Source organism: Panthera leo, chromosome D1 (assembly GCF_018350215.1).
Source record: "Panthera leo isolate Ple1 chromosome D1, P.leo_Ple1_pat1.1, whole genome shotgun sequence".
Taxonomy (NCBI): Eukaryota; Metazoa; Chordata; class Mammalia; order Carnivora; family Felidae; genus Panthera; species Panthera leo.
In genome coordinates this window covers 21964466-21979293 of record NC_056688.1, presented here as the reverse complement: position 1 = coordinate 21979293, position 14828 = coordinate 21964466, and the positions used below count along the sequence as shown (strand labels likewise).

Genomic DNA, 14828 nt, shown 5'->3' with positions numbered 1-14828 from the left:
AAAAAAAAGATTAAGCAATGGTTTATTAGGTATTAAATCAAAAGCATGCAACAAAAGAAAAAATAGATAAATTGAACTACACCAAAAGAAAAAATTTTGTACAAATGATAGCATTAAGAAAGTGAAATGTGACAATCTATAGAATAGGAGAAAATATTTGTAAATCATATATCTCATAAGGGACATGTATCCAGAATATATAAAGAACTCTTATAACTCAATAATGAAAAAACAAATAACTCAATCAAAAAATGGACACCACCACATTAGAATAGACACTTTCTCCACAAGACATATAAATGGGGCAATAAGCACATGAAAAGATACTCAAGATCATAAGTCATCAGGAAAACACAAATCAAAAGTACAGTGAGATATCACTTCATACCACTAAGATGGCAATAATCAAAAAGATGGACAATAGTAAGTATTGGAGAGGATGTGGAGAAATTGGAACCCACATATATTGCTAATGAAAAACAGCTTGGCAGTTTCTAAAAAGGTTAAACATAGAGTGACCCTATAACCTCCAAATTCCACTACTAAAAAAAAGAATGCCCACACAAAGACATGTACACAAGTGTCTGTAGCACAGTTATTCATAAAAGCCAAGAGGTCCATCAACTGATGAATGGATATACCAAATGTGATATAGATATAAAAGGAATATTATTCAGCAATAAAAAAGGAATGAAGTACTGACACATTCTACAATAAACTTTGAAAACATTAGGCAAAGCAAAAGAAGCCAGGTCACAAAAGACCATATATTATATATATGATTCCACTTATATGAAATGTCTAGAATAAGCAAATCTATAGAGACAGAAAGTAGATTAGTTGCTTAGGACTGGGGGTAGGGAAAGGGAGGGAACAGAAAGTGATGGCTAATGAGAATAGGGTTTCTTTTAGGGTTAAGGAAGTGTTATAAAGATTAGATTATGTTGACATTTGCACAAACCTGTGAATACACTAAAAATAACTGAAATGTATACTTTAAGTGGGTAAATAGTATAGTATATAAATTATATCTCAATACAACTGTTAGGAAAAAACACTACTGGTAAATAGTATAGTATATAAATTATATCTCAATAAAACTGTTAGAAAAAAAACACTACTGGACATTAGAATTTTAATCCTTAAACCCAACCTTAATTAGCTGTGGATGGCTCTAACAAGCCATTTTTCCCCCCTCTACTCTACATTTCCCTCCCTGATTTTCTATAAATTTCTGGTAATGCAAAGTAGTTAAAAGTCCAAAGGCCTTGATGGAACTTAAAGAGCAACTGTTCTTTTGTTCCTATATTTATCTTGAGGGATGATGGTTCCCTACAAAATGCTTTCTTAAAAAAACAAAAAAGAAAGAAAGAAAGAAAGAAAGAAAGAAAGAAAGAAAGAAAGAAAAAATGATACAGAAATAAATGGTCTAGAGAAAGTAATATGCTTATGATACTGGGTTGAGTTTTCGTGAAAGATCTGGAGTAATTTTAACAGATTAGGGTGGTTTAACATAGAATAAAGAAAAACAAGTAGTTAGTTCTACCTCAGATTTACAAATAAATCACTCACACATCAAACATATGGAAGGAAATATGCTGGTAGGAGAATATATTAACTTTATAAATGACCACTTGTTCCTATACCAGCCAGTAACAATTTTAGGAGGCTTATGATTTTGTCTTAGTGACCCAACAGTGGGCAAGCAAGTATATCTTCTAACTGTACCTCCAAATCTGGAAGAACAAAAACAACCAGACAGATTCTAAGGTCAGTAAAAATAAGTCTAACAAGGAAATGAAACAAGAGTTCAACCAGGTTACAGATTGTGTCCTTTCTGACTGGCAGATTTCCACTTCACAAAACTGAGGGGGTAGAAAACTATTCAGAATTGAGGGAACAACCACATACATGATATAAGAAATGTGAAAATTTTCACTAATTTCTTAGATCATTCTCATTTCTATGGAGATATGTTTCCAATGTTCTAGCTGAAAAATACACATGTATTCTTTGGAAGCAATAAGCAGAAAGTCTGAATACATCATCATCATCATCATCATGAATTACATTTAAATGGCATCTTTGACATATAAAACTGGTTTATAGAAGGATGTTACCTCAGACTTAATCCTTCTCCCTCTATTGGATAAGTATTTATTTCAGTACTTTTTCTGGAAAAGCATCAATTGAAAGGTTTGAACATATTCCACACAACATAAAATATCAGTCTCTAGGATCTGATAACCCTTTTTTTTCTGGTTTGCTAGAATGTGTCCAATCACTTCATTCTAATACTACTCTGAAGTCAGTACTGGCACAAACTACAGTCGCCAAATCCATAGTATGAAAACCGTCCAAAAACCAAGCCACTGAGAAGTTTGGTACAAAAGAAATTCTATCTTGAGAGTCCTAACAAGACAATGCTACAAAAGGGTAACCATACTAAACGTACCTGGGATGGAATGTCTTTTGTGATACACACCATATATTTATATATTTAACTATAAATATCTTACTATCACTGAAGAGGGAAACATAGATTAGTATTCTACAAATTACAAATACATAAAAGACAAATGTTTTTGATGGTTGTGTTGAGATACTTAAGAAAAAATACAAAAACATTTTTATATATATTTATATATATACCCATTTCTTTCCAAACACACACACACACACACACACACACACACACACACACACACACACACGTATATACATAATCTAGGAAGCAAAACTAAGAAAGAACTAAGAGACAGAGGTGATGAGGGCCACAAAAAAAATAGAGAGAGAAAAAAGATGAGATGGTCCATTTTACTAGATGCTTTCTATCAAAACTTGATATTCATGCCAAAATTAAGTACACACAGGAAAATACATGAGTTTATTTTTAGGATCCAAATCTGTGAACACTGAAATAAACAGCCACAGAACAATATCATTTTACAAGTATAGCCTTAAATATCCTTTTAAGTCTAGCTCTGCATCTATGTTCCAATTATTCACTCTAACCTTGTATTTTGAATCAAAAGAATTTCTTTTTAAATAATAACAGTATTGGGGCTCCTGGGTGGCTCAGTCGGTTAAGTGTCCGACTTCAGCTCAGGTCATGATCCCACAGTTCATGAGTTCAGGCCCCGCATCAGGCTCTGTGCCGACAGCTCAGAGCCTGGAGCCTGCTTTGGATTCTGTGTCCCTCTCTTGCTCTGCCCCTCCCCTGCTCATGCTCTGTCTCTCCCTCTCTCTCAAGAATAAACATTAAAAAAAAAATTTTAAATAACAGTACTGATTTTTTCCTAACTAGAAAGTAAAATATATACTTTATGGAAAATTTTTTAAATAGGGAAAACCAAGAGAAGAAAATAAAAATCACCTGTACTAACACTAACCATAAATAATCAGTATTAACCTCTTGGTCCATTTCTTTCCAGGCTTTTGTCTCTGCACATAGTATTCTCTTCCCATCGCTTTATCTTTATTTTTTCATTGTTTGAAAAATATTCTACATTTATTTGCTTATTATTTGCTTCCCTGCTAGCACAGATGCTCCTGGAGGGATCTTTGTCTATCTTTTTTTTCCTGCTTCTAGAACAATGCCTGGTAACGACAGACATTCTATAAACATTGGCTGCATAATTTTTTTTTAATTTAGAATATATTGTATATAATTTTGTATCCTACTTTTTTCACTTAATTTTGTATCACAGACACTTCTGTCTTTAGATATTCTTTGAAAGCATATTTTTTTACAATAGCTATATATGGATACACCATAATTTTTTAACCATTCCCTACCATTGGATATTTCAGGTTATTTCCAATTATTTTTACAGTTCTAAATAATGTTGAGATGTAAATAAATATTTATGTGTACTTTTTACAACAATTTATTAGAAATTAATTTACCTCTTGGTGGGGAAAGGTTTTTCTTCTACCATCTGGAAACACTGACACATTTTTTTTGTTCACAGTCTTAAATGATGCCAGTCGGTGACGAGCCTGTTTCATGGTTTGACTAAGCTGCCAGGGAAAGGGAAAAAAGAGCAAACAAAAACAGGCTAAAGTTTTAATACCAAATTCACTAAGTGTTCCAACAGGAAAACAGGCCCCTATTATTAAAAAATGCCAGACCTAAGACAAGAGGATTACCTGCAAAGGAGACTGTGGTTTGCTGACAGTACTTTTACAACATGACTTTCATTATTCTAAAATACTGTTATTTCATAACTTGATTTAAGGGCTGTTATTCAAATCATTTTTCAACAACATATGCTTTGTATTAAGAATGTACACAAAATATCAGAACCTAAAAGTTTTAATTAATAATTTTAGAAATTATGAGCAAATACATTCTTTACCTCCTATCCATCTTCTCAATAAGGAGTTATTTCTTCGACTAGTCTTTGCATGCCTAATCACTTTCATCACTCCTTGCTAGAGGACTCCATTCCTAGTCCCTCTAAAATCCTTTTTTCCTGTTTACAAGAATCCCTTCTTCACCCCTAACATTTGAAACCTGTAGCTATTCAAAGTCTTTTCTCAAACCCCCCTTCTTCCAGGAAGTCTTTCTAAGTTAACTCAGAACACAAACTCCAACATCTCAACAGAACCCATTTGTTTCAAGTACTCTAAGTAACAGCTGATAATGAGTATTAATATTAAATACATTGACTTTGTGTTCATTCCCTACATCTACCAGGTCATTTCAGTAAGCACCTGTTTTGATCTCTTTTTCAGAAGAGCATAGCCTATTTTATTTTTCACAAATCTGCACAGAATGTTCCCTTAAAGAAAATACAGAAATGAACAAAGTACCATGTTTTAGGCTAAGCACTACATCATGTAGAAGAAAAGCATATCCCTATACTACAAAGTAAAATTAAGGCAAAGTCAGGACCAGTTCCAACCAATCCAGTAAAAGTTAATGATATCAATTCTCCCTGGAAAGTAAATCATGACTATGATTTACAGATATAAATAACAAACACTTTGGTTTTTACTAATGGTGAGCTAGGGATAAAAACACTCTCACTACCGGTGCAGTTTCCCTACAGCATATCACCTGTTTTGTCCTTGCTTCTAAAGGTCTACACCTCTCACCAGAGAAATCAGCTTGAAACATTACTCTTTATTTTACTAAGAGGGGACTTATTTTTTTAAGAAAAATTTTTTTAATGTTTATTTTTGAGAGAGAGAGAGAGAGAGACAGAGAGCAAGCCAGGGAGGGGCAGAGAGAGAGGGAAACACAGAATCAGAAGCAGGCTCCAAGCTCTGAGCCGTCAGCACAGAGCCCGATGCGGGGCTCAAACTCACGAACCGTGAGATCATGACCTGAGCCTAAGTCGGTTGCTTAACCGACTGAGCCATCCAGGCACCCCTAAGAGGAGGACTTCTAAATTTGGTTAGCAGAATGGCTAAACGGATCAAGATAGAGGTAATCATACTATAAAAAGAGATATATGTACAGTTAAAGTTATAAAAAATACAGAGCCACAAATGTGCCTGCTTTTACTCATTGCCAAGTATAGTAGATGTTATTGCCCTGCACAATGTGACCAAGGATTCAAAATAGCTGTTGTAACAGATTTAAAATAAGGATACATAATCTACATCTCCCAACAAGTCCAAACCTCTATTAGAGTCACAGATTGATTTTAGTCCCTTAAGCAGGATATTTCAACTGGTCCAGCAGTTGGAATATACGTTATAGTCTTTCCATTTCTCTGTCATTACCATAACCCTTCATCAAACCTCAACCCGAAAGCCCTTTCAAGGACCAGCTATGAGGACTGTAATAGGCTGACTAATGGACACTCAAAGACACCAGGTCCTGATCCCTGAAACCTATAAACGTTACTTTATAAGAAAAAAGGGGCTTTGCAGATATTATTAAATTAAGGATCTTAAGATGAGGAGATAATCCTGGACTATCCATATGGGCCCTAAATGCCATCCCAACTGTCCTTATGAGAGAGATGGCAGAGGAAGATGTGGCATACAGAAAAGAAGAAGGTGATGTAAAGACAGAAGCAGTGATTGGTACAATGTAACCACAAGGAAAGGAAAGCCAGCAGACACCAAAAACTAGAAGAGTCGAGGAACAAATTTTCTCCTAGAATCTGTGGAAGAGACCCTGCTGATACCTTCATTTTGGCTCACTGAAACTGATTTTGGACTTCTGGCCTCGAGAACGTCAAGAGAATTAATTTGTCATTTCAAGTCGCTAAGTTTGAGGTAATTTGTTAACAGCAGACAAAAACGAATACAAGGACCAAAGTCAATGTTCATAAGCATTAAACAAAAATATAGAAAATAGGGGAATTTTACAAATCAAATTATTAAATGGGCCTCCCAAGCTATAGGCTCACCAATAACCTAGATCTTGCATAAAAAGGCAGGCTGGGATAATGAAGATTCCTTATCTTACATGATGAACTAGGAAGTATGAGAAATCAGACACAGGAACTGAACCTAAAAGGTCCGAAGCTGGAGAAAAGAGGCTAAAGGAGCCATAAGTATGCCTAAGTTTCAGAGCTGTGATGATGAGAATACCAGTAGTAGAAAAATTAAGCAAATAAGAGAGAAGCATATGTGTAGAGACAGGGAACACTCCCACTTTGCCTGGAACTGTCCAGGTTTAGCACTGAAGGTCTCATGTCCTCAGACAATAAGGAAGGTGGGTCACCCTATGAGAACAACTGAATCAATCAAGTTATTGATTAAATACTAGTTGTGAAAATCAAAGAACCTATGCTGTTGTGATCACTGGAGCTACCTCAGAGCCAGAAAAACTCCTCTGACTCCTTAAGGGAGTTTCTGATTCTGCCATTATCATCCCATGCATGTTCTTGAAATAAATGAAGTCTTGCAGCCAAAGAGCCTAACTCAAACAATAGTTTTCCAATGATAGATTAAGAAAACTTATCAGGTTATTTCACATTGCTTAAATCTTTCTTAATTACCAAAATTAATTGGTATTTCCAGGGTTGAAAAAGCTGGAAAGCCTGCATTACAAAGAGAGAATAAAAATAAAAAACAAGATAATAAAAGATTCAGTGAGAAATAAAAAGCTGAGATATCCCATGCTAGAAAATAGTGGTAAACTTAATAGTGTATTTAAAAAAAATTATTACATGGTGAGAATGAAACAATGATCAGCTGTTCATTGATTCCCAACCAAAATGAAGTTATCAAGGGACACAATAGAAACTCAATCCCTAGAGATAAATATCAGTCTGAACAAAAGCAGGGGGCTAGGCTAGTTCTATTTTATGGGAACACTTGAAATTTCTTCCAGTTTTATGATTATAGTGGCTAACTTTAGGTACCCAATCTTATCTATTTCAGAACAAGTAGGTAATACCAAGTATTATAAGTGAAGGCTGGGGTGGGGGTACAGAATAAGAGAGGTCCTAGCAAAATCACATGTTGGGGTACAGGGCTACATCCAGTTTTGAAGGCCATATTTGAAAAGAGCATATTTGAAAAACTAAATAGCATCCAGAAGAAATCAACCAAGATTATAATGACTGAAAGCATTAGGAATGTAAGAATCAAAAGAGAAAAATGGGGGGCGCCTGGGAGGCTCAGTTGGTTAAGCATCTGACTCTTGATTTTGGCTCAGGTCACAATCTCACAGTCATGAGATCAAGCCCTGTGTTGGGCTCCACGCTGGTCATTGAGCCTGCTTAAGATTCTCTCTCTCCCTCTCCTTCTCCCCTTCCCCCATGTGCACACACATGTGCGCGCGCGCACTCTCTCTCTCCCCACAAAAAAGAAAAAAAGAGACAGAAATGATAGCTATAATCAAATATAATCAAATACCTGAAGTGTCTTAGAGATGACCATGGTATTTTATTTTCTATTACTTGAGAGTGCAAAACTAGGCCCAATGGGTAAAAATTATAGGAACATTTTGACTTAGTATATTGATAAAATACTTGTAATAATTTCAAGACTTCTAAACATGAATAGCCTAAAAAGTGGTCAGTTGCTCAACAGTGGCAGTGTTCTAGCAGAAACTAGAGACAATATAAAAAGAATTCTTTAGAGAAAGAAAGGTTAGACTAGATAATGTCTTCTCTTTTCTAACATTTAATTAAAAATGTAAATAAATTCAGGGGCGCTTGGGTGGCTCAGTTGGTTGAGCATCCGACCCTTGATTTCAGCTCAGGTCATGATCTCACAGTTCATGAGTTTGAGCCCCACAAACTCTGTGCTGATAGCACAGAGCCTGCTTGGTATTCCCTGTATCCCTCTTTCTCTCTCTGCCTCTCTCTCAACAACAACAAAAAAGATCAACTTTTTAAAAAAGATTTTAAAAAATGTAAATAAATTCAAACATATTGGAAATGTCAAACATATAGTAGACAGAAGCTATAATGAATCCCACATACACACCCAAACAGTTTTAACATTATCAATCTGGCCCATCTTATTTTATCTATAATGCCTTACTTCACTTCACCCTTATATTACTTTGAAGTATACCCCAGATATCAAATCATTTCATCCTTAAGTATTTCAATATGTCAGATGAACTTTTAAAACCCTCCAGCTCCAGGATTCTATGGTTCTATCACTCCGTGGCACACGAAAACTGAAAAGTCCACCAATATTCAGAAAGTGAATTATATTCACCATTTACTCAACCACTTCTAGATAAATCAAGGGAGTTAGTGCTTGAACAATGCCTCACTGTCTAGTTCTTAGTGACATCTAGTGGATAAAAACTGCAACAGAGGAGTGGCTGGGTGGCTCAGTGTCAAATTCTTGGTTCCTCTCAGATCATGATCTCATGTCTTGAGTTCAAGCTCTGCGTTGGGCTCTCTGCTGAGCCTGCTTGGAATTCTCTCTTTCTCTCTGCCTCTCCCATGCATTCGCACATTCTCATTCTCTCTCTCTCACTCTCTCAGAAATAACTTTTAAAAAATTTTAAAAAGGGGTGCCTGGTGGCTCTGTGCTGACAGCTCAGAGCCTGGAGCCTGTTTCAGATTCTGTGTCTCCCTCTCTCTCTGCCCCTCCCCTGTTCATGCTCTGTCTCTCTCTGTCTCAAAAATAAATAAACGTTAAAAAAATTTTAAAAAAATTTAAAAAAAAACTGCAACAGAAACAGTAAGATTAAAAAGCATCTAATGTCAAGATGCTATTTGGGCAAAAGTTTATAGGCTTAAAGTAGTTTAGGTCACTGAACATTCTTTAGTAGTTCATCTTTTAAGAAAAAAACGGTATAAAATTTTTTTTTAGTTTTGTAACATTTCAGGCTTTTCATAACCTGATTTCGTCCTATGTAACCTCAATTTTCTGTCATCCTCCTCTATAAACTATCAATCAGAAAGGTTCCATCACTTATTCCCAAATATACCAAGCTCATTATACATCTACACTCTTAACTGTTCCTCCTATCTCAAAATTCTCTTCAATTCACCAATTCAATTCACCTTACCAATTCAAAATATACAACTCAATTCCACCTCTTCCAGGAAATATTTCCTTGGAACTGAAAAATTTTTGAAATTCCCTAGTGCAACTTTATCATCAAATATAGCAAATATCTCTATATTATTATCTAATAGATTGGGGTCTACCAGCTTTACATCTCTACTTGGAAATGTAAACCCCCATAAAGGGTCCCATTTCACATTTCATTCGTTCAATGTTTAAGAAACACAGTATATTCAAATATCTGTGAACTGATGTGTTCTACTTATATACTATACAGATGAAGTAAAATCCTCACTACGGTGGGATTATAGCCACAAGCACCACGAAGGCAACAACCGTGTCTGTTTTCATCAATGTTCTATCCCTTATACTTTATGAAGTGCCTGATTCAATAAATATTTGCTCAACAGATTGTTCATAACCTTAAAAAAGGAAACAAAAATGATTTTTAAAATGATTACTACAAACCAAATGGCAAGAAAAAGTCATAGTTTGGGCAAAGAAAAAAAATTTTTTAAGTATTTCAATATAATATATGCTTATAAAGCTTTCCCTAATTATACTAACAACTATACAATCCCTTCATACTTATGACCAAGCACGTCAGCAGTTACGAAATTTTTATTTTTGCATAATCATCATTTTCTACACTTTTGCTCTCCTCTCACTATCCCTAGAAATACATTTTAAATAAGATGAAGTATAATTCCTACAGCAGAGTTGAAGAATATGGTATCGAGTGGACAAAAGGCTCAGGTACACTAAGGAGAGTTGAGTGCACAGTCTCAAGTGATTTCAGCGGATGAACCTACTCATGGTGATTAATTTTTAAATAACAGATAATCAATTACTTAGGATATGTTACTTTTTTTTTAATTCTATGTCAAGAGTTTACTATGTTATTACTTGACCTATAGATCTATTTATTGTGATTATCAGACTAAAGGACAGAAATGAGGAAAAAGAGACAAAAATAATGAATGAAGTGCCCTGTATATGTACTGTACCTTTTTGCAATAGACGTTAGGAATCAGTTCTGTCCAGATACCATAAACAATAACTTACCCATAACACAATTCCAGTACAATTGGGAAAAAAATCTATGTTCTTTAACTTAAAGCTGTTTCTCATAAGTTTTTAACTCTAGAGTTTGGCAGCTTCCTTTAGATGATTCTAAATTGTCTTACCAAAAATAAATAAATTTAGAATATGTATAAAAAATAAACATCATTCCACTATTCCCCACTTTACAAAAGTAAAAAAAAAGAAGGTAATTAAAAGTGAAGTTGAGTAGGATACCTCCTAATCTCTACTTCATATTATAGATATGGCATGTATCTAAAGAAAATCATAAATAAAATGAGTATGTACTTACAGCCTGGGCTTGTTGTTGGAGTAATTCATTCTGATTCTCTCTATCTTCTAGTCCATCCCCCAGCACCTGGGAAGGAGGTAACCTAGCACTTCCAATTGCAGCATTCAAGTTCTTTGGAAAAACACTTGTTCTTTTAGGAGTTAAATGTGCTGGATCTGAGGACTGCATGGCTATAGAGCCTTCTTTTTCTGCCTACACAAAGGAAGAAAGAGTGAGATTCTTCTAGTGAGATTCTACTCCGGGCCAGTACAATCAAATAATGCCTATAAGTGGCCCAAAAGACTTTAAATCATGGTCAAGGATAGAAAGAGGAAAGCTTTAGCAAGCAATGAAACTAATATTTACCAGGCATCCCTAATGTGCTAATAATTTACCTATCAAATTCTCCTAACAACACTGTGAGACAAATATCATAGCCTCATTTTATAGATAAAGAAACTACAGTCCAGAGAAGTAATAGGCCCAAGGTAACAAAGCTAGCAAGCAGCAAAGCCAAAATTCAAACCCAAATCCAAAATTCTGACATTGTTTTTGATTATTTGGTGAAAACAAAAAAATGAGTCAGAACAACATAAGAATAAAATATGGTTTCTCTTTTGAACTTACTGCTTCATAAGATCTCTGAAGCTGATGCTTTTTTCGCAACCTGATTTGTTGATTTACTCGGCATTTGACTTGTCTCTGAAAATGCTTCAGAGCTTCTTGTTTTTTTCTTAGTTGTTCCTTTAGTTCTTCTTCAATCATATATGCTGAAGTCTTGAAAGATGAAAGAAAATAAACTTAAATGTCAGCAGTTTTGCCTGTTAGGACTGTTTTAAGCACAAAGCTGTCAAGGTACAATCCCAACAAAATAATTCAGTTCTATAATCCAAAATTCCCAGTATAGTAAGGAAATCACAGGAGTTCAGAAGCTGATAATCTAGACATAGCTACTGAGTACCAAGAACTCAAACCAAATCAAAAACTAAAAATTGGAATTTTTGTACTCAAATCAAATCTTAATTTTTCATTGAATTGACAACTAAAGTTGCCTTCATTAATTCTTAATGAACCAATTCAAACCTATCTTGTTACACATTTTCTAAAATGAATAAAACAGTCCAGATACACCAAATTGCTCACCGCTCACCAAACATGTCCTATTATAAAATGCCTTCACACTCAGATTTATGCTCCATTTTTAACCTTCCTGTCATCTCCATCTAGTAAAGTAAAGGTGGTACTCATTCTTTAAGACCATCTAATAACCAACCACCTTCCATAATTGGTTCTTCCTCTGAGCTTCCTGTGCTATAGTACCTCTCATTCTTATTAACATTGAGTGTAATACTTCTCAACTCCCCCATTAGATTAGGTACACTGTGAGGGCAGGAAATGTATTTATCCTCTTTTGTTTCTCCTACAGTATATGACACAGAGCCTTGAATATAAAGGCACTCAATATTTGTGTAATGCTCAATTCTAAAACACATTCTAAACGATCTAGAACATTTTATCCCATTTGAGTCCCTAATCAGTATTCACTTCCTCTGAATGCTTTGAATAACAACCACAGGCATAATTAAAAGCAGTTACTTTTTTTTTAGAGAGAGAGAGAGAGAGAGAGCACAAGCAGGAAAAAGGAGGAGAGGGAGAGAGAGAATCTTAAGCAGGCTCAATGCTCAGCACAGAACCCAACTCGGGGCTTGAACCCACAACCCTGGGATCATGACTTGAACTGAAACCAAGAGTCAAATGCTCAACCAATGAGCCACCCAGGTGCCCCAAGCAGTTATTATTATTAAAGATCTATTACAAGACAAGCACTTTAACCACATTATATCACTAAATCCCTAAAACTACCTCCAATAGAAGGTATTCTTATTCTTTATATTAAAGATGAGGAAATTGGGGCTCAGAAAGATTCATCTTTAGCCCAAGATCCTACAGCTGGCAAGCAGCAGAGCTACAAGTCTCTCTGACTCCAATACTTATGCCCTATACTGTTACTGCTTGTCTCTTGACTATGTCTCTCTTTCATAAGGGATCTTCAAATAAATAAAATCATACTCCTATCCAGCCCTTCTTCTAACACAGTGATTCCAAATTCTAATTCAGAAAAGTGCCTCAAATATTTCATAAGGCAATCATTAACTCTCAAAATGAAAAGAATTTAAATTCCAATAAAAATTACATTTTCCAAGAAGTCTATCCCATATTCTACACAAGTATATACCATAGGAATAGAGTGTACAAAACAAATATCAAAGAACAATTGGGTAAAATAATTCCAAAGGAGAGATATATGTAGTAAAGACTGAACAACTGACCAAAATTAACTCAGGCTCCAGAAAATTAAAGCCATCCTGCCTCTTTTATGTCCATTGTCTGTCTGCCCCCTTTTACCCCCATGCTGAGATTATTGAACATCTTATTAGTGTATGACTGATTCCAAATTGTGAATCTCAACTGTAAACCAAAGGTAAGAGTATACCATATTTTAGAAATATATTTTGCTCAGCAAACACCATTTTTATAAGGCAATCAGAACCCAAGAACATTGTCTCAGATTCTGGGACATTAAGAGATTCCCAGAGTCAAATAAATTTGAGAAATACTGGCTTAAGCAAAAATAGATATTGTTTCAATTGTACAACTAATTTCTCATAGACATAGACTTTTTGTACCCTAAGGACTATCCAAGGGGACAATATAGAAAGAAGTGTTTCTCGCAACAAACAAAGAACATTTTTGGATAATTCACGTATGATGAAACTTATGTTTAGTATTCACAGTAGTCTCCAAAGATGATCTCGCCTTCTCCCCACAGTGAATCAAGCCTCCCAGTATCAACGCTCTTGTGTAATAATCTCCCATACTGATTGTAGTCTGGCTCTGTATATATCCAACAGAATGAGGCAGAAGCATTGGCTCCATGACTTCTCAAGCAAGGTCTTAAAGCAACTTCCACCTACAGCTCTTGGAGTGCTCGCCCTAGGGGAAACGAGCCACCATATAAGAGTTCTACCCTGAGACCACCATGCTGAAAGGAAGCCCAAACTAGCCAGATAGAGAAACCATGCGGAAAGAGAAAGCAACCAAGCAAGCCCGCAGCCATTCTAGTCATCCTAGCCCAGTGCCAGACATGTGAGTGAGAAAGCCACCCTGGACATCACAGCCCAGTAGATGGCCAGATGAAGAGGAAACAAGAAATCCAACCAATAGCCAGAATCCAGTAGAGTTGTCCCAGACATCTCCAGCTATTTCAGCTGTCTCAACCGAGGCTTCAGACATCGTGTTGTAGACGAGCCATCCTCACTGTGCCCTGTTCTAAATCCTGACACACGGTATAATTTGCTTTATGCCACTAACATCTAGGGCAGTTTGCTATACAACAACAGATAATCAGATAAATTATAAAATAATGCGACAGCCATATATGCTGATAGAATACCAGTGTCCTTTGATGCTAATTTAATTAGTGGAAGGGGAGGTCTGAAGCTATGGTATTCTTAGGAATCTCAATGGCTCCTTGAAACTTTGAAACAAAAATGATTAAGAGTTTCCCTTTAAAATAAGCATGTATTAGGTCTACCACACTTTAAAAGTAACTATTCAGCATTTATTCTGAGCTGACAGAAGCTGCATCTGTCAATAAGAGTGGATTCCCCAGACTATACACACTAAATTGGTAGAGTTCTAGGAAATGCTTGATCAAATTGCCGTTGACTGGTACTGATCAAAATTCTGTAAGTGAGGGAAAGGAGACATATATTTTCCAAGACTAATATTTTGAGTTAAAGTTTGGGAACATGAGACTAAATTCTTTTTAACATAGAAAAAGAAAATTCTGGTGGTTTTTAGGCATTTTGATGCTACATTACAAAGATGCCAGGGGCACCTGGGTGGCTCAGGCGGTCAAGTGTCCGACTTCAGCTCAGGTCATGATCTCACGGTTCGTGGGTTCCAGCCCCGAGTCAGGCTCTGTGCTGACAGGTCAGAGCCTGGAGCCTGCCTCGGATTCTGT

At 35.7% G+C, this 14828-nt stretch overlaps 1 protein-coding gene across 7 annotated transcripts in view; it reads right to left on the bottom strand.

The window, feature by feature from the left end:
• The window catches only part of CCDC15 (coiled-coil domain containing 15), an 84221-nt gene that overhangs the window by 66735 nt on the left and 2658 nt on the right, over positions 1 to 14828 (bottom strand). For all 7 annotated transcript variants that reach the window (XM_042904732.1, XM_042904726.1, XM_042904727.1 and 4 more), the window contains exons 3-5: positions 11429 to 11578; positions 10823 to 11014; positions 3910 to 4023 (exon numbers count right to left, since the gene is read on the bottom strand). In XM_042904732.1, coding sequence (XP_042760666.1) covers positions 3910 to 4023; positions 10823 to 11014; positions 11429 to 11578 — 456 coding nt within the window. The remainder of the gene's footprint in view (positions 1 to 3909; positions 4024 to 10822; positions 11015 to 11428; positions 11579 to 14828) is intronic.